The sequence below is a fragment of the Lutra lutra genome, chromosome 7 (genome assembly GCF_902655055.1).
Source record: "Lutra lutra chromosome 7, mLutLut1.2, whole genome shotgun sequence".
NCBI lineage: Eukaryota > Metazoa > Chordata > Mammalia > Carnivora > Mustelidae > Lutra > Lutra lutra.
In genome coordinates, this window is record NC_062284.1 from 110,335,936 (window position 1) to 110,357,067 (window position 21,132).

General features: G+C 39.6%; 1 protein-coding gene across 3 annotated transcripts in view; it reads right to left on the minus strand.

Moving 5' to 3' along the window:
* The window catches only part of PPP2R5E (protein phosphatase 2 regulatory subunit B'epsilon), a 144,447-nt gene that overhangs the window by 56,091 nt on the left and 67,224 nt on the right, over nucleotides 1-21,132 (minus strand). For all 3 annotated transcript variants that reach the window (XM_047736457.1, XM_047736454.1, XM_047736455.1), the window contains exon 3: nucleotides 13,092-13,288. In XM_047736457.1, the coding sequence (XP_047592413.1) occupies nucleotides 13,092-13,288 (197 nt within the window). The remainder of the gene's footprint in view (nucleotides 1-13,091; nucleotides 13,289-21,132) is intronic.

The window sequence follows — 21,132 nt, forward strand, 5'->3', positions numbered from 1 at the left end:
TTGTTTGAAAGGCATCTTTCTGAGCCTTCCCACAGTTAATGTGGTGTGAGTTGGCTACTTCCAGACACTCCCTACTGCTGCTTATGGCTACGGCTTTTTCTCATCTGCCAACATAGTGACCACCAGTTCATTCGCTTTCTAGTTTCCAAAATGCTGATTCTGAGACCTCCTCACCATTTTGTTTACTACTTCTGGGTTTTATTTCTTTTCAGTAATTTTTGTCTGATTTCAGGAGGTAAAGGAAGTAAATATATGCATGTGTTCAATTCCCCCTACTTACTCAAAAGTTAGCAATTATTTCCTATTAAATTATATCTTCCATTCTCCAGTAACTTCTACTAATTCAAGTAATTTAATTTTCTTATGCCAACATGTCAATCCCTTTTAGTAGGAAAGAATCCAGTAGAACCACAAGAAAACCAAATGGCAGCTGCTCTAACTTTAGCCAAAGTAAAGGGGTATCACTACCACAAGTTTTCTTTCTCAGAATTAACACCAATCACATTAATAGGTCTTAGTGTGAAGCAAAGAGAAAGTAAAGCACATTCTGGATCTTAAGATCATAAATACAGAAGTCAGACGAATGCCTGAAAGTCCTTGTTTCACCCAATGAACAACACAAATCCTTACCCAAAGAAAGTCAGCATCAGAACTCAAGGTAGTGCAAAACTGAATCCATGGTGCGATGCTCTTCTCTCAATAATCACTGCTGTGCCCTCTTCTACCAGGACTTCTATTTCCAGGGCAGGAGAATGTCCTTAATTTCACTTTTTCCAGTTATATACAGAGCAGTTCTGACATCTCCCTAGATCTCAAATTCAATCTAGTCAAAACCAATCTCATCCTCATTGACCTCCACTTCCCTCTAGAATTCTCGTCTCACCTTCCTCATTCTAAGTCTTTAGAATTTTCTTTAACTCTTCCTCTCCTGTATCGGCTTTAAGTCATTTTACTTATGCCTTCACAATGGCTCTTTGATGCCATTGGTGGTGTTATTTTTAAGAGTGGAAATTTGGAAACAGTTTAAATGTCCCAAAACAGTTAAGTAAACAATCATATATCCCCATAATGGAATATTCGGTGGCCATTAGAATGATGTTTTTTAAATTTACTTAATTACATGAAAGCATGTTTATATCACCATGCTAAAGAAAATTTTTTAATTAAAATCATATAATTATATGTGCTAAGTAATAAAAATAATATATATATAGTAAGCTCAGTATGATATAATTTATATATATTGTAAGACTGGAGGAAAGTGTTTAACAAGAAGAAAAAGGAGGGTGCCTGGGTGGCTCAGTTGGTTAAGCGACTGCCTTCAGCTCAGGTCATGATCCCAGAGTCCCGGGATCAAGTCCCCTATCAGGCTCCCAGCTCCATGGGGAGTCTGCTTCTCTCTCTGATCTTCTCCCCTCTCATGCTCTCTCTCACCCTGTCTCTCTCTTAAAAATAAATAAAATCTTAAAAAAAAAAAAAAGAAGAAGAAGGAGGAGGAGGAAAGAAAGGAGCACAAGGCGATTTTCCTGAGTGATGGCAATCTTCTAAACCTGGGGTTATGGCTATAGGAGTACAGAGAATTATTAAATTCAGTGACCATTCACTGCCTAAGCCCCGTTCTTAAAATCTGTGTTGCATGTTAAATACATCTGGATTGTTTTTTCTTTTTTTTTTTTTTTTTAGTTTAAGGGAAAGCCTCATTTTAAAAAACAGGCTAGATGGAAATTGGCTAAAATGTGAACAATGACTACATTTAAATAATGAAACTATATATAATTTTTTGTCCTCTGGTTTTAAATTTTCTTTGATGAGCAAAGGAGAAAAACTTAAGAGATGGGCAGTTTTTTTATATATCCTTTTCCATTTCCTCTTCCTTTGCCACCATCTGACTAGATTAGCCCTCTGCCATCAGCTATCCTGGGTAAAACCTGTCAGCCTTAAACCTCCTTTAAGGAGCTGACAGAAGGGTACAGACTTTCTAGGTGGGGGCTAGAGAAAGAAAAATAAGAATATCACTTATATTTCATCTCCTGTTCAAAAACCTTAGCAGCTCCCTGATGCTGTCTCTAAGATTAAGTCCAACGTCTCTGTAATCTAGACCTATCCTCACCTCTCCCCCTTATTAGTCACAAATCCTAACCATGAACCTTCCACTCCCATTAGGCTGCTATGGCAAGACTTAACTTTGCTCAAAACAAAAAAGCAACTTTTTACCTGCTGAAATTTGACAGTAACGTTAAATTAATTCTCTCGAGTCACAGGGAAATGGTATTTCACATACAGAGATAACTATATTACACTGTCTCCAAAATTGGAAATGTAGCAGTGAATCCAAAAGTGAAGACTGTTGATATTAAATCTTAGAATCCAAAAATAGACATGTAAACACTGCAATAGTCATAGTGCTTCCTGTATATAAATACAGAGCAGGCCCTTGTCCTTGCTAGTGTTTGCAGTGAAAGCTCGCATGCCCCACATGGAGGCTGGCTATGCGATACCGGATTTTTGCCACATTTCGTTGTGCAGGGACTTTGGGTCTTCAATCCTAAAAAGGTACTAAAACTGCTAAATAAAGTGATTTCTGGAAGAGCCAAAGTGCACAAGCTGATAAAACAGTAAAAACATGGGGCTTTTTGAGGACACATATATTCTACCATCTGCTTTGATCACTTTATGATTCAAAATCAGCTAACACGAAAAGAAAAATTAAACCTCTTAAATACTGAGTTTAAAAAACACACAATGCATTTGGGGCTTCTGATGTTCATTTCCGGCAATTGAGTATGTGTCCTTATTTGAAATCACTAAAAATAAACAGGAAACCGCCCAAACCGTCACAGTCCCTTACTATATATGTGTCTCTGTCTCTGTGACCCTTCATTAGTAAAACAAACCTTGGGCTAGCTCGTGAGCTACAAAAACAAAAACACACCTGCATTAAATAAGATCACAGATTAACATCCCACTTTACCCATACAGCTTCATAACAAATTGAATGAGACACGGCACTCCAAGGGAGGGCAAGACAATCAACCCTCCCTCAAGGACCTCAGAGTTATGCTGGCCTCATCTTAGAGGGGAGGCTGGAGTGCAGGTGGAAGTGCCTCAGAAAGAACCCAAGAAAGGGCTCTAGGGACAGGAACTGCCCACTATCCCTGTTAGCTTCCATTTTAAATGCAGATTTAAAGATAACTGCCTTCTGATTTTTTTTAACCCCTCAAATAACTACTCTTACTTTCCAGAACAGGGCACAACAGATTCCCCAGTTTCTACCTGATGGCAGCAGAATTACAAACTCAATTTTCCAGTACCCTCCCTGTTGCCTAAACTCAATACATTTTTCTAACTTCTGTAGAGAAAAGGCCAAAAGTCCCATAAGAGGAAGAGGCCTCCATTATTCCAGAGTGTCCTACCCTATTTTCATAAAGGCCTTAACTTCTTTAGGAAGGGAAATTCCACAGTATTTCAAAACACCTCATTTAGTAGCTAACACTATCTGCCCCGCCCCCGCTCCGTTTGTTACCTACATTTGTGAAGAGTCAAAGAAACATTACATTCCCCAATATAGCTTGCCTATCCATTGTATTAAAAGATAAACTTGCTCTCCAACTTACCAAATAGTTATAACCAGTCCTACTTTTATTCCGGAACATCCTCTCCCCACTGCGTCACCCCTTGCCCTCCTGGCACTGCTTCTCCTTGCCCAGGACCTGTGGCTGCCTTGGGCTCTGGTCTTTCTAGTTTTCCCTTCACGACTCAGCCAACCCCCACCTTTCTCTATTCATCACTGTAACTGCATTTTAACTCTAGAAGTCCCTTATCTTATCCTCACTTTACAGAGACAACTTCCTCTGCAGAAGTCTCTGGACAGCGTATTTCTTCTTGTTTTCATCTACAGATCAAGTTTGGCTTTTAATATTGGTCAGAAGCCAACGACCTCCTGGAAATGACTTGCTCATTGTTTTCTTGCCAAATTCTTGCCTCAGGCATTACCGTCTCTGAGAATTCCACACTGAGGACACTAATTTTCTCCAGCTTTTCCTGCTCATAGGCATCACAGTGGTATAACCAGCTTCCTCCTTAGAGAATCAAGTAATAAATCTCTCCCCCTCTCATTTCTGTCCTCGGTAGAGAGACACCTGAATGAACTACATAACCTAACAGCAAGTGCTAGAATTAGCCAAGACCCACTTATATATATAAACCACAGGCAGTATTACCCAATCATTTGATCATACATTTTTCTTAGTAGATTTTCCCAGAAGTATTCCTTACCCGTCTAGCCATATTTTCAGTTTTGAGGTTCAACTAAAAGGTAGGAGAAAAGAGAAACCAAAACTTGGATACAGTACTGTAACTCATCCTGCAAAATTGTGCTGCCAGCTTCAGGGGAGAAGGAAAGAGGGGGAGCATTCTCCTTAGAGTGAGATGATCGTATTGGATACATCAGTGCTAGACAAGTCGCAGCTGTCAAACAATTTTAAGTATATTGAAGACTCTGAACAATCTGTAAAGCAGTTAAGCCAGAAGGACTACAGCTTGTAAAAGAAGCAAATCGCAATCATGAGTAGCTCAGTTGCTTCCTGAGTAAAAACCCACTCCTTAGCACATTTAAATTAAAACCAAACACATTAAAATCCCTGTCAGATTCCTTAAGAGAGAATGTTTGCATGAGAGAAATGGTAAATTATTAATATCGACATGAATATGTAAGTATATCAGGAAAATTTTTATTTAGGTAAACTAAGGATGGTATATATACACATGAATATATAATTACACACACACAGGCACAGCCAGATTTACAGGGTCCTCCCAAAAAAAAGGAAAAAAGACTTGAAAATGAAATTTCCCACAGAGAATTAAAATTTTAAGTCAACAGTCTGAGAAAAAAATATGGGAAGTTACCTTAAAGAGACAAAAACAAAAACAGAAAAGCTTTCAGGCTATCAAGTCTTTCTTTGTAACCAGAAAACCTGATTAACCCATCTAAAGAAAAAGGCAAGTCTAGCAGGGGTGGTAGAGGTAGTACTATGACTAATGATAGCGATAATAACATCACAACAACCTTATAAAGTCACAGGGGGCTAAGAAGCTTAAAAAGGTGAAGACTCGTCTAAGATCCCAGCTAAGTGGTAGGACGGGGCCCAGGTCTGTCCATCTACACCACTCACCTGGGGAAGGACAACAAAAAGTAGACTTTTTATGTAAGTGCTTCCCAGGATGAGAGGCCATTCTGGAGATGGAGGGATGTTCAAATCATCTAACTCCCTCGCTCTAAATTCAAGCTAAGCAAGCAACATAAGGATGCTTTGGCTGCTGGTAAAGCCTGCCTGCTTCCAATGGTGGGACAGAGAGAAGACATGGGGGTGGGGAGGGGGTGGCACATAAACTTGGGAGAGAGGATCACCTCAAGAACTGAAGTTTGGGTGGAACAGAGGAGAGTTTCAAACTCCCCAGGCCTCCTCCTGAGCTCCTCTTCACCCCCACCCCAAGACCATTCACTCTCACAGACCGGGAAGGAGTGGCGGAGCAGGCCAACAAGGTGAAGAAGTGCTCCTACTTCAAGAATAACACAAAGGCAAAGTAGGGAAGTGGTGAGGGGAGACAGTGAAAGGGAAGCTGTTTCTTAAGCAAAAAGGAACATTTAATCCTGAAGCCTACTTTTTGGTCTGGCCTTGTCAGAAGCAGCAAGATCCAGGGAAAAGCTAATCAAAAGCCTTACTACCTGTTTATTTAGGAGAACTCAACGAAAAGAACACAGTATAGAGGAAGGAGTCCAATCTTTGGGTTTTACTCCTCATTCCCATCGTAAAGAATGATTCCAGGAAAGCATGAGGCACAGCAGTCAAGAGTATTGGCTCTGGAGCCAGAAAGCCCAGATCAAATCACCTCTGCCAGTTACCATGGTAAGTAGCTCCGGGCAAGTTTCTTAACTTCTCTCGACTTCCTTTAAATCATCTGTAATATACATAATGCCACTATCTACGTCACAGGGTTGGTGTGAAGACTGAATTAACTCCTATGCCGTAACCGCGGCAGGCAATTATGCTTGTTAACCACAGAAGTTGTACAGTTGCTCGAGATCTTCTCTTGGTACACACCTTTGAGAAGAAGCTCTATGGATTCAGTATTTGAGGACAAACTGTAAATTGTGAAACTATTATAACAGCCTACCAAAACTGACACAAGATGAAACAGAAAATCTAGAGTCAGACACGTATTTAAGAAAGTGAATTCACTACTAGAGGAAACCTTCCAACAGAGAAAACCAGAGGCCCAGACTCGTGAAATCATTCTAACAATTTCATTCTTTAGTTATTGCCATAAATAGGAAGATGCTGCTCCTTTCCAACCTATCTTCTATCTTCCAAGAAAGCAGCATCTAGCAGAGCTGCATGTGTGGTAAAATCAAGCTTAAACCATTCTGGATCAGATATGTCTTTGAATATTCCATCAAAAGCTATGGCTCTTCTGCCACAAAAATACACAAAACACTCAAAATTCTGCAGTCAACATCAGAGGATCCACAGACCCTATAAAACCAATCTACAGACACCCTAAGATGCTAAATGAATATTAGGGAGCATTAATCAAAGAAGAGCAGTACTACCGTTTACAGTCATTAAGGAAAGGACAACATGCCTGCCGGTTTCTCTACCCTCTGATAAATTACAAATGGTAACAATCTACTCCTAACCTTGATCAGGGAATTCTTCCTAATCTCATTCAAAAAAATGTCTTTTGCTATCTTTATCATCATAACCTTAAATTCTTTTCTAAGTACCAAGAATTCTTTACCTTCTAATTTAAATCTCAAGTCCTATCTTTTAGACTTAAGCTTTCCTCAAAATTTGCCAATAATTTCAGTTCCTAGATGCCTTTCCCAGATACCACTCAATTCTCTTCCATTATGTATACTCTGAATAGTGTAAACAGCCCATCTCTACCACATCACCTACCCGCCACCCGCACCACCACATGAGTCAGATCTTATCACCTTTTAGTCTGAAGAGTCACCTCCAAGGCAAATTCTGGCCAGGATTTATGGTTACATTCCTTATCAAATACCAGAAAATGAAAAATGGAAATTTCATATTCCCCCTCCCCCGTAGTTATCATTCCTAAGGCTACTTTTAGATAGTTATCTTATGAAAAGAAACTCTTTGTCCTTCAGCCAATAAAGTATGTAGTGAAGTTAACAAAGCACTCCTAAAAATCTGTGTAGGCAGACTCTGAGACCTTTAATTGCAACTTCATAATTTTCTACAAAACCATATTTTTCTATTAAGAGGCGAGTCAGAGCTGTGACTTCCGGTTAAGTCAAAGGATGTATAAAAGATAAAACACTTAGATAACCAAATGACAGGGTGTAATTTGAGAGTAGGAAAAACAAAGCTAACCATGGCCAAGAAACAATAATTAGGATTCAAGGAAAGACTTCAAGAGAAAAGAAGGAAAAACTGTCCAAAATATTTTATTTTAAAACTACATTACTTCTGGAAAAATCACATATTCTACGAATTCAGGTATATAGGAATTTAACCACAGACTGGGAATGGGGCAGACTTTGAAACCAATAAGTCATAAGGACAAAGTATGAGAGTAATACTATCGAACAGCCAGTGCAACAAGATATACTTTCCTCCAGAGGGAAATGATAGGATTTTATTCTAATAAAGATTCCACCACTGTTCATGCAATCACTGTCTACAGTCATCATCTCAACTTCCTTCTACTCCATGCTCTCCTCAACCCGCTAGTTCCAACCTGCAGGAGAGCGCACAGATTCCCCCATGATTCCCTTGTACCACCTGGAATTCCAGCACTGTTCTTTGTCTCCTGCCTTCCTCCCACACTGGTAATTACCAATCTTCATCTCCAGCTTTCCACGTCTAGGTCCTATAACCTCCATACTTCAAAGTATGAACTCTGAAGTTCATACATCAAAAGTGTAACTCCCCTCAGCTTCCATCCACGCACTGCTCGCCCTCCTGCTGTACTTTTCTCAAACAACAACACAACAAACCCCCTAAATTGCAAATCTATCCTAGATCCCTTCCCCTCTCTCACACTCCACATACCCACACAAATGCCAAGGGGCTTCAATTTTACCTGCTAAGTGAGTCTCAAATGCTGTCCTTTCCTCTCCTTCTCTACTTATACGCTTGCTTTAGGCCCTTTACAACTTCTCTATAACAACAGTTCCCCGACCGAGCCCTCTTGACCTTCAATTTCAGCCCCCTCCAATCTCTCCGGTCCACCGCCATCACAATATAAACCTCACCATGTCACTCGACTGCTTCCAACTTTTCAATGGTTATCCATTGTCCAGGAGATTCTTTCGGGGATCTGGTCCTCACCTACAGCCTCCACTGCCACCATCCACCTCCTCCCGCTCCCCAACACACACACAGACACACACATAATCCCGCAACAACACAACACTACCGTGTTTCTCTGAATATATTATGGGATTTGGAAATTCCTTTACATCATGTAATTCTCTTTTTAATTTCAACACTATTTCAGCCACTTAGAAAACACACATTCACCTTTCAGCACCCTGAAGAGGCTTCACTCACCTTGTGAAAAGCCTTCCTTGGCCCTCTCTACTAACCTCTAATCAATCGCCACTCTATTCCTTCCTTGCCTTGTACATACTTCTGTTAAGTTAATGCACATATAACAACATTTTATTATTTGTTCCTGAGAATCCCGTCTACCTGTTTTGAGTTTGTTGGTAGAGCAGGGCCCTGCCTTTTTTTATCATCAAAATGTAAAAATGCAGTTCTAAGTCATTCAGTAAACTTTACCTGGACTTCACTAAAATAATGTCTTCAGCAATGAGATTTCAACTCACACTCGAACTACACCCAAAAGAGACATTTTTGGAAAGGAAGATGTGCAGATATAAAAAGAATAAAATACAGAAAATTTGAGTTTGGGGGGGGAGGGGGTGCAGCGCGGCAAAGTACAAGATGCCCGGGAAAGCCAGAGATTCTAAAAAGCCTTTCAAATGGATGCATGGCAAAAGAACCAAAAAGAAAACATTAGCATAATGTGGTAAAAATACTGCCTCAAGGACAGAAGCCTGACACTTGAGCTGATACAAAGCAGAATACGCCAAAGCCTAAAAGTACTACAATCCCTGATTCTGGTTTTTCCATCAGATCTGCCCTCATGAGAAATACAGACCTAAGCAACTATTTTGGGTGCAGAATCTGCTCTAACTTTCTCAGACTGTGTTGAAACCAAAAGAGCTGACTGTGTTCAGAGCTGGAAGGTAGGGGTGATCGTAATCAACCCCTTCCATTCACAAGAGAAACTAGGGCTTGAGAGAAATCACTTGCCCAAGATCTCACCATCAGTCAAGTGGAAGATGAGAAACAAGGTCACTTTCACGTTTTCCGTCTGGGGCTCTCTCCACTACCCCACACTACTCTTCTGCAGGTAAGTTAAGTGCTACATTCTTTTATTTTATTTACACATAAAGAGCTGTTTTGCTTTCTTAATTCCAGCAGCCCTTGAGGTGGCATCCAGACTACATTTAAATGCTAAAAATGGCTTCCACAACTCACTGATTACTTTTATCTGTCACTCTTTTCTTGCCCTAACAGGGTTAGAATTCTCACAGGATAAGTTCCATCAGGTTAAATCAAAGGCTTCTCCTAACAGTGCTGACACCAGAACATGTCATCGTTGGTTAAGTCATGATTCATCCTAGTTTATAAAACCTAGCTATCATTTCATTGATATTTCACTAAAAGCACCACCATTTCCTTCACTTAATCCCAGTGAAGCAGTTGCATTTTACAATAACAAGGCAGACTCGGTGGGAACAGTGACTTTCGCTCCACAGACAGGATCATCTTGGAATTGCAGAATTTGAGGACCATACATCCAGTTGACAGCATCTTAAGTCCACAAATAGAAACTCTGGGTTCCACCAATGATTGTAAAATCAAGTACATAATAAGAGAATTATCAAACAATAATAATATTATTGACTGAATGTGTTAGGGACTATTTTAAGAGCTTTATACACATCCTTACTGCCAATCCTCCCAAAAAGCCCAAAAGGGCAATAATGATTCAGATAAGGAAAGTAGGCAGTGGCAACACCAAATAGAAGGGGCCTAAGAGGTGGCAAGAGCACACCAAGTGGGGCGTTGGTTCCGGCCCTTCTTACAGAGCAATCAGCGCCCAGCTTGTCAGACTGCATGCGGATCTGAGGTGGTGAGAACCTTGATGTACAAGCAAAGCACAAAGATTTTACTCAGGCAGAGTATTTATGGAGCAGGGCAGGAAGGACCATGGCCACCCTCCCCCTGATCCCATGTACCTCCCAGCACCACACAAAAACCAAGGGCCCCGAAGATGGATGGCTCTGTCCAAAGTGATGGAGCAAGTTAAGTGTGGCCAGAGCTGGCACTTGAACCCAGGCTTGTGTGGTTGCAAAGTCCTTTCTCTTTGTACTCTTCCCCACTAGCTCTGCTCTGTAAATGCTCCCAGATGGCCTAAGAACCATGTAAAAATAATAGCTACAATTTCACAAATCATGAGGTACGAAAAATAAATTATACCTCTGAGAATCCTAACCTACCAACTGGAAAGAAAATTTTCTAATGCCCTAGAATAGCATGTGTGCTACAGATTTAACACCTCCTAAGGTAGGGCTCAAGTATATTTTAAAATGCACATTCACACACAACTGACAGGAGACTTTTAAAATAAAATTTTGGTAGGGATTTGGGAGAGGGTAGCAGAGAAGGGAAGAGTCTCCTTTAAAAGACCAAAACTGGTTTAGAACCAAGCTGGTTTCATAAGAATAAAAAAATTTTTTTATTATGCCAAATACTGAATTTAAAAACTGAATGTAATCCAAGAACATTCAATATCTGAATCATAATTCGAGAGCCTGGAATGCTGACATTTAAGAGAGAAGTCATTCACTCATTCAACAAACCTTAGGTAGGCCTGTGTTAGGAGGTATTCTGGAGGCCACGAGACGAGCACGGCATAGTTTCTGCCTAGAAGTGCCTACAGCATAATTAGAAATCTTGGATTAACACATGTGAAAAAATTAAAAAGCAGCAAATGAACAAATTCCAAAAAGGTGGTTTGCCAAGATGTGGAGGAACCGAAGGAAGGAGACAACTCAGGGCTTTTCGGGCAACAGTGGAAGCACTTTAAGCCAAGTCTGGGAAGGAAGGGGAGAATCAGAACTAGAGGCGGGGGCCAGGAAACACATGAAGGTCCAGAAACGGGAAAAACAAGGCTATTTAAAAACAAAAACAAAAACAAAAACAAATCAGTAAATACACAGCTGTTCTCACACAAAGGGAAACCGACGTGTGTGTGTGTGTGTGTGTGTGTGTGTGTATACCTATATATATATATATATATGGTAGTTAAATAAATTAGGGTGCCTCCAACAATGAAATAGTACGTAGCTGTAAACCTGAGTAAGACACCTTTATGCATACTATATGATATATACGATATACTGGTAAGTAAAAAAAGCAAGGTACAGATAAGCGTGTACACTATGCCACCACTTGTGTGTTTATACCTATATGCTCATATATGCTTACATATGCATGGACTATCCATGGAATGATACAGGAGAAGGAAGTTAGAAACAGTGGATACCTCTGCTGGCTAAGGCCGGGTAGATTAGAAGCAACAGGCCTTGCTCTCTGCAGAAGCTAGATGGACTAGAGGAAACCCTAAATATCAGGTTAAGATCTCTAGATAGCATGCAAACTCCAGAGCAGGGCTTCTCAACAATGGCTGAGACATTTAGGGCCTGATGATTCTCCACTGTGGGACTGTCCTGTGCAGCATAAGATGTCAAGCTGCAATCCGGCCCCTTCCATCCCTGGTTGCAACTGCCAAAAATGAGGTCTCTGGACATGGCCAAAGTGCCTTGGGAAGCAGAATCACCCCTGGTTGAGAACCACTGCTCAAGAGGTACAATGTTAACGTTAATCTACAAAACATTATGCTACAACAGTCTCGGAAATGAACAACAAAGGCAATCCACACTCAGATATGGATCTGGCGAATACATTGGACGTTGTTTTGAAATGATCTTCACACATCAGTCATTGTTTCTCAAGTTATGCTAATTCACATCCCTTCCCAAATCTGTACTGTTCACTTTTGACCACATCTACTCCATCACAGATGTCTCTTTTCTGTATTTGTTGAACACAAATGATAAAAGTTGGAACTGAAAAGTGAGACAGATTTCCAGGACTACAGAGGGAGTGGGCCAGATTCTCCAAAGGGCTTCCCAGTGGTGCACTGACCCTTTTGGATCTCTGCAGCACAATTTCACCAGTTAGCAGAAGAGCTCCACCTCCCCCAAGAGCACGTACTCTCTAGATCCAAGATCTTCAGGGATGCCAAAGAAGGCAATCTTCCCATAGAAATCTATCAGAAAACCGTATTTTGGCTTAGCTTTTTAAAAACTAATTACTGACTCAATAAGAACATAGTTACTTCCATTATGCTAATAATGTTTCTCCTCGTAACTCCTCATGACCACACAAAGTGCAAGACACAGTTCAAAAATAATGCAAGACATCACCCCTGATTTCAAGATTATGAAGTCAATGATTAGTTTATAAAGCCAGGACAGGCTTTAACTAGATTCTACAAGTCACAATTTTATTATGGTTAAAGCCATTTCTAATTTACCACAATGAACCGGGGGGGGGGGGGTGTTAAGACATCCAACAGGCTTGAATATTTTTCAAACACAGATCTAAAACTCGTGTTGATTCTCCTGCAGCTTTTCTTTTCGCAATGCCAGAAATCCAAGAGTACCTGGCAATCTTGGCTTCATATTTTGAAGTCACTGATTCCTCCAGTACTGTTGTAGGTGAAAAGTTCTGGATCTCATTCTCCTGAAATCACACTCTTCAAATTCTAGTATTGTTCCGACTACTTTAGCTTAGCTCTCAGAAGGCTGGCTCTCATTTGTGGAGGTGACCTCCAGTGACCTGACTCTGCAATCAATACACCTGTGAGTCACTATGGAAGGTGCTTAAAAGTGTCCGCGGCGAAAAAAAGAAACTCACCATTCTAACTACTTCAGGGTAAGTCTGCTCTGTCAAACAGCCTCTGCTTATTGTAATGTAGTCCACCAGTTCATTAAGAGTGGAGCGCTTGTATTCTTTCATTTTAAGATCAGATAGCGTGTCCATGAAGTCAAAAATGACACAGCACTGCTGAAGTTTCTTTAGGAACAGTTCAGGCTGCTCTGAGGATGGAACGTCTAAGAAAAAAAAAGGAAATGGTGTAAGTCTGTCATCAATTTCTAGGTAACAGGAATTCTCTGTGAAAGTTACTTCAAAAGCAAGCTCAAAAAAATAAGAATTCACATGACAACAGCGTTCTTTTTAACAATTACACACGGGCAGGAGGGGATACCATAGCCACTACGTCAGAGACCTTGTCTTTGAAAACTACATGGTACCAACACAATGGACAAGCATTTGCTATTCCACAACCAAAGACTGACCAAAATCCCAAGAGCCATTAGAAAGTTGAAGCACATTTTAACCAAAAACACCCCCATGTCAAAACCCCTGAGCCAAAAACACTGAAAAAGGTCAAACTTCCCATTATAAGGTAAAGCCAGAAGTTTTCAATGTTGGTTTAAATTAGTTTTACTAAAAAAATTTCAAAGCAGAAATGTCAGTAAATTCATTTTAATTTCATGCTGACACCCTTGGTATTTAAAGCAACTGTTGTATGTGTATGTTTATATTTTTTGTTTTGGTTTGGCTTGACATCTATATAGTTTCTTTGTCAAAGAAACTTGAAAAACCAACAAGATGAAGTAATATCAAATCTCTCAAAAAGAACACACCAGTAATGGGACAGTAAGAGTAGACTCTACTTAAATCTATGCTCTCTTTTGACCCATCTTATTCCCTCACAGTGGGAGAAAACAGTGGGAGAAAACCTCTAGCAGCTTCATTAATATGTTCTTAGAATAAACATCTGTTCTTTTCCCACAAACGGCACATCAGACATTTGGTTTGGTATCATTTCTAAAAACTAGATAAAATTTTTAGGTTAAAATTCCCCAGTTAGAATGAAAACCTGATCTACAGCTGGACTTGAAGCACACCAAGTTGTGGAAGACCCATTCCATTCCTGTTTTATTTTCACTATTTTATTCCCCAAACTGGAACTTCTCTGCAAAGGCAATGAAATTATAACCAGAGTTGGCTGCTGCCTTCATCCAAGGTGATTAACACATTAATCCTCAAAACACTCCTAGAGGTAAGCAGGTGGCATTCTATTATTATTCTCCATTTTTCCAAAAAGAAAATTCAAGGTAGTCACTGAGGTCCCACAATGAATGAGTTTCGGAGCTGGGCGCAGTGCCTAGGTCTCTAACCACATTTCCACATTCCCTTTGTACTACTCAAGAAGGACTTTAACAATATTTGGCCAGTCACTTGAACCACCCTCAGTTGCCAGCCTCCCTGTAAATGCTCTACAGCAGACATAAAGCATGAGCCACCTAGTCTCTGGAGGTAAGTGCAACAATTAACAGCACCCACCTTACAACCACCAGCAGCCCAGCAGACAGGAGTGAGAGCTAGGCTCCTCTTCAGAGTCCACATGACTCCTCTCCACACAGCCCTCCTCCCCTGCTCACACCCCACAATCCACATGCTAGCCCAAGTACCCAGGACCTCATAGGTAATTCCCCCCAAACAATGCCTCCTGACATCAACTTGAAGGTAAGCCTCAATGAGAATGGACAGGACACTTGAAAACATAGGATTTCTCTACCAGATACAAAGGAACAAGAAATAGTCAAAATTTTTGAAGGTATATAGAACATCACTGCTAAAAACAAGATGTAAATTTAGAAATTATTCTTAACCAGTATGTTTCCCCTCACACCACCACCCTCACAGGTCCCCAAAAGCTTAATGTAATGTACCTTAGAGTAAAAGACTTTGGGATTTGAGTTAAACTATGATATGTCTTATTCTATGCCCATATACTTAATCACTTAAAAAAAAAAATCTAGCTTTAGACTAAGAACTAAATTTAGTCAGACCAAGCTTTCTCCTTAATTGCTACCTGTTTCAGGTGTTCAAAATAAATTAACTAGTTAAAAAAATACTAAACGAGGCTGCTTATGAACATAGCTATATATCCTTAAACAACAACTAGTTACATGCATAGGACCATTATTGGCTAATCACTGAAGTCCTGTAAGTCCTAAATCAGACCCCATACCTCAAAGCTGCATGGAAGTTTTGATGCTGCATAGGGAAAAAAAATCTTATTAATGTCAACATCAAGTTTAAAATCATTAGAAGAAATTGTAATTAATCCTATTTTTGTTACAGTAACTTTAATATAAAGCTTAAAAACCAGACCATCCACATGGAGAACTACATAACTCAGCACATACAGATTATGAAAGCATCTATAAATGAAAGCCTTTCCTCCAAAAAGCAAAGCATCATTTAAGTAGTGACAACAATGATTAATCTTTGTGGTCGCTGTACTAATACTCAAGAGATTCATATATTTGGCTATTTTTAAAATTTCAGGCAATTAACATTTAGTCTTTTTCTTTTTTAATGTTAGGCAGTTAAAATTTATTCTCTATCCAAATTGATGTAATGTCATAGGCAAATGTGAAGCAGACTATCCATCTGCCTAATGGAATAATGGTAATAGCTTACATTTACTAAGCACATACTGCATACATTTATTATGTAATTCTAAGCATTTTCACATATTATATCTCATTTAATCTCACCAACAATTCTATATAATTGATACTATTGCCAATTTAACAGATGAAAAAAATCAAGACACAAAGAAATTCAGTGACTTGCCCAGAATCATACAGCCAACAAGCAGTGGAGACAGGATTCAAATGCAGGCGGACTGGCTCCAAGGCCAGAACTTTTCACCACTGTCCAACACTCAAACTCAATATAAGGCAAGAAGAGGAATATCTTATTTCAGAAAACTGGGTGTGTGCAGACATAAGAAGAGAAAGAACACAGAAAGAAATCAACCAATCTCCAACATGCCCCATTCATAAAGGATCAGCCTGAATGAACCCCTTCTCTACCTCCTCTCTAGACCATTCCCAAGATTAACACATACAGCAATAAGCTATTCTTTATCCTTTAGCATAGACTAAATTTTTCTAAGATGATCTCCTCTCCTTAAAGACTGACCGAAAGAGAAAGAGTGGGGAGTGTTCCTCAAAGAGCCAATTCCATTATAGCAACAACTTAAAAAAACATTTTTTTCATTCTCACTGAAGGAGGAACTAAATCAGTCTGAGCAAAGGGCTCTTCTTGTAATGTCTGGCCCTCAGATTGCCTCAAATAGCTATGCTTCTCCCAAACTCCTTGCTTTCATCTCCCTAATCCCAGTAAGATATGTAAAGGGGTAATATAAGAATGTACAACAGGCCAGGATCAGAGAAAAAAACACTTGGAGTAATCTAGAATGTTTCAATGATTTAAGTTTACTGTCTATGGAACCAGTCCCAGAAGCAGATAATAAATATCTTTGTAAAGAAACATTTATAAAAAGTATCAGCTACTAGGCCATAAAGAAAATACCATAAATGATAAAAAGTAAAAATTAGATAGGCAATACATTTTGAACATGAAGCACTAACACTAGATTTTAACAATTTAAAATGACCCACCTCCCAAATCCAAGCCACCTGAAAATCTAAACACTTTGAAATTAACTTAGATTGAAGGAGAGAGGGGGGTGGATTACAAAACATTTAGAAATAAAATGTAAATCAGAAAAATTAAAGGTCATCTCAGAAACCCAAAGCAGACAAGGCAGTGAGTGATGCTTGTGTCATCTCTCTTCCAATGGAAACCTCTGGTCTACACAGGCCATCCCTGCCCCCACCCCCCAGAGAAGAATTCCATAGAATCATAACCATAAATAATGAGGAATCAATAAGTGATTATGTAATACCATGAAGGTCATTAGCACAACAACCCATCCATCCCATATTAGCATTTGTTTAAAGGGGAGATAACTGACCCAACTATCATAGCATGGTAAGATTCAAAAGGTCAGATTCTGCTAATCTGAAACAACTCTTAAAATTAACCTGATTTCCGGCATATGTTTCTCACCCAAGAAAATAATGTAACCAGCTAAGTGGTCAATCCACTTGGCAATTACATTTCTCACTCGTACTGTCCCTCTTTTGCCTTTTAAGCATTAGATATTTTCTCCCATATGCCTCTTTTTTTTTTTTTTTTGAAAGACTTACTTGAGAGGGAGCGAGCGTGTACAAGTGGGGGAGGAGCAGAGGGAACTGCAGACTCCCCACTGAGTGGGGAGCCCAACACAGGGCTTGATCCCAGGATCCTTGAGATCATGACCAGATGAAGGTGGTTGCTTAACCAACTGAGCCACTCAGGCACCCCCTGCATGACTTTTCCATCACCATCTCCCAGCATCCTCTTATCAATTCTCATCAATAAGCTGAAGAAAATGACTACTCCCACTTACAAGGTGTTCATACCCAAATAATTTTAAAATTTACAAGTACGAGAAGGACTGGGAACATGGACATAGAATTCAATAGTAGAGGGAGGATGAAAGTTCAAATTAAAAAACAAAGATTCTCAGGGCTCTGAGAGGGAGGTTCAGTTGGTTAAGCATCTGACTCTTGATTTCAGCTCAGGTCATGATCTCAGGGTTGTGAGATCAAGCCCTGCATCAGGTTCCACACTAGGTAAGATTCTCTCTCTCCCTCTCCCTCAGCCCTCTCTCTCCTCCCTCAAAGGGAGAGACACACACACACACACACACACACAAATTCTCTTTGTGTCCAAAGAACAATCAATAGGAGCTATGTACATTTTAGCCACAGCCCAACGCCCCCCCCACACACACATTAATGCACACATGCACACACACACATCTCTCCTCACCCTTATTATGATTTCAAGGGCTGGCTGTAGATTAGATGGTTGTCTGTAATTGGCAAAAGCAGCTCATTCCTCCCCTAGTCAACAGCTTCCATCATTCTATCCCATCTAATATTTGGGGCACAGGATCATGGATCCAATACTGGCCCATCTTCCCTTGGGGCCTGACTCAGTCAAGACTTTGCAAAGCAAAAAGGAGCAAAGGTAGAAGAAATAAAACATAAGCGAGGGGTCCTTTCGGTCTGGTGCTCTAAGATTCCATTAAACTTAAGTGGTTGAAAATCAGAATATTAAATTCACACTCGCAAATAGGCCAACCAAATAAATACAGAAGGCCCACATCATTATAACACTTATTAGCTATGTCATCAAAGCAAAAAATGCAAAGTGATTTAGGAAAAAAAATAATGTGGGCTGGTAACTTATTCACACATAGGCTGTTAAAATGAATGTGGAAATACAGTGAATCTATAAAATGATGCTTGCACTGGAAGCTAAGCAGTAACATTATTTGAGCTCCTAATGAACAATATTTATAACCAATTATTTCAATTCAAAAGATGTACAATAAAATAAAATAAAATCCTACTAAATTGCCAATGCTTTTCACCTGAAAATGTCCTAAGCTATTACTCGGCCTTTTTACAGTACCAGCACAGATGGGAATATAAACATGGCCTTTGATTCCCCCCTCCATCTCATCTCCTTAGAACTTTCCTTAAGGTGAATAAATCCCCAACCACGGATACTATCAGTCCCTCACACACAACCCTCTAAAACTTCAACAAAGTCATGAGACTCTTACTTCCACAAAACATATCAACCTATAGTTATAGAAAACTAGTTTCATAGTAGTGATGAGAGCTTATCACTAAACATAAAGTTGACTTAGCCTTAAAGGACTGAGGCATGGCATGCTGGTACACATGGTAAAATGCCTAACTGCCTGACCGTGTGGTTTGTCCAAATCCTTAGCACCAAGTTTACTTCTAAACACAGATATAAGCGGCATTCTTCCTATAGCACCTATTTCAGGAAAACTGAACGGAATCTTATTTTTATTAGCGAACTATGCTTAAATTAGGAATTGTTTTTGATACCCACAAAATTACAAATACAACCAGCAATATTTCATCAAAACAGGGACACAAAACTATAAATCTTTCAAATGAACCAAGTAGTGTCAGGCCTCTTGTCCTATGAACTATAACATGTTGATTTCACAAGTTATTTCACTGTAAATAAACAAGTGAGAAACTACCCCCAAACTAACATGTCAGCTAAAATAAGTATGAAAGACTTGACCATTCTAAGGCCTTTATTACAGTATCCAAAGCAGTGGGTTTAAAAACCGTGTGTTGATATAGATGACAATGTTGGTGGTAGTGCATTGTTTCCATGACTACAGATTTTTTTTAAATCATCTCAAGTGATTTTAATGTGAGGGCACACTTGAAAACCCCTGTTTTTTAAAGCATTAACTATAAAATCCCTCTTTCATCTTCTTCATCCTTGAAATTCTTTCTCTTTTAGTTTATTTAAAACTAACCAGGGAAACTTTCCATTTCCACACAAAAGAAGGTCTGTGGGAACATCTACAACAGTGAAAGCATCCTTCTTTACCTGGGCTGGAAAGAAGTGAATGGACAGTGGACTGCTTTTAGACCTCTTTCCAATCTACTAGGAAGTTTGGAAACACTTTGCTGATTGTTAGAGTGCCCTTTTATTCACAGGTTCAAAATATGTCTCATAGAATGGCTACACAGATAATACAGTGTCCAAAAATATGAGACCAAGGTTTGAGTATTCAACAAACTTAAACAATAAACTGAATAGCAGAAAACACCAGTGCTGGTATTTCAAGGTAAAAGAATGACGACAATGATAATGAACACTGACTGCTGCACAGCACTGGACTAAGCTCCTTACGTACATCATCCCCCTTGAATCGGCAGAATACTTATGAGTGGATGCTATTAATATCCCAGTTTTTCAGAACAGCTAAGTCACTTGTCCAACATCACCCACTCCTAAGAGCTGCAGCTGGTATCCGAACCCAGGTAGTTTTATCCCAGAGCCAACGCCAGTACCAACAACGATGACAACGGTGACAGTGATGGTAATGAATCACAGCAACTAACAACCAGCACCCCCACTGCAGCTACGGAGAAATTGTCATGGTTAGCGATCTGGTTAAGAAAAGTTGTAATCTAAAAGCAAAGGGAAATGTGAATGATTTTGTATAAGCATTTACACATTTTAAAACAAACAGCATAAAATCTGCCCTAAACTAGTAAACAATGGAGACAGGTAACTTCAAGTCTTAGTAAATAACAATACATTCATTATACTACTTGCTCGGACAATCAACACCTTTTTGATGTTGATGAAATCAACTCTTTGATGAATCTCTCCAGTTTTCCTTTCCCAAAAGCTGACAAATACGCACTTTCCACTTTATAAGTAAAACCAAAAGGTCTCCACAGTTGCAAACTAGTGGCTGCAGCAGCAAAATTACAGGATTCAAGGCTTTCACATTATTTTGATGCTTCATTCCAATCAAAATAAATACAGAAAAACATACACACATTCAAGTGCACACACTGCACACACACACACACAACTTCTAATAGATACTTCTATTTGCAACCCTTCATATTAGCTATCCCTTATGCTTTATCTTCTAATTCGAGGCAGTCACTGCAACTTGTCAGGACAAGAAATATAACATTTTAAAATTGATCAATTCCTAAGTATAGGTGTAGATTACTTTCCTGCCACCAAATTCACCCACAAGACAGAAAAGAAGCCAGAGTCAGAAGTCCAAGTCAGTCTCTCTATTATTAATTCATCACCTAAGGGCTTATTTCCAGAGATGGAACCAGGGCCTTTGAACACAAGAAAATTCCTAAAGCATGCTGGGCTATCGCGCCCGCCCCACCCCGCCCCGCCCCAAACAGAGGGCTGCAAGAATTACACAGTGTTCTGAAGTATCTTTGTCAGTGATTCCCTTTTTTGAGAGTTTTACTTATCAGTGGAATTACAAAAGAGACCAGGTTGACTTTTCTTTTTTTCCAGATAAAGTCATTAAAATAGTAAGTGACGGGGCGCCTGGGTGGCTCACTGGGTTAATTAAGCCTCTGCCTTGGTTCAG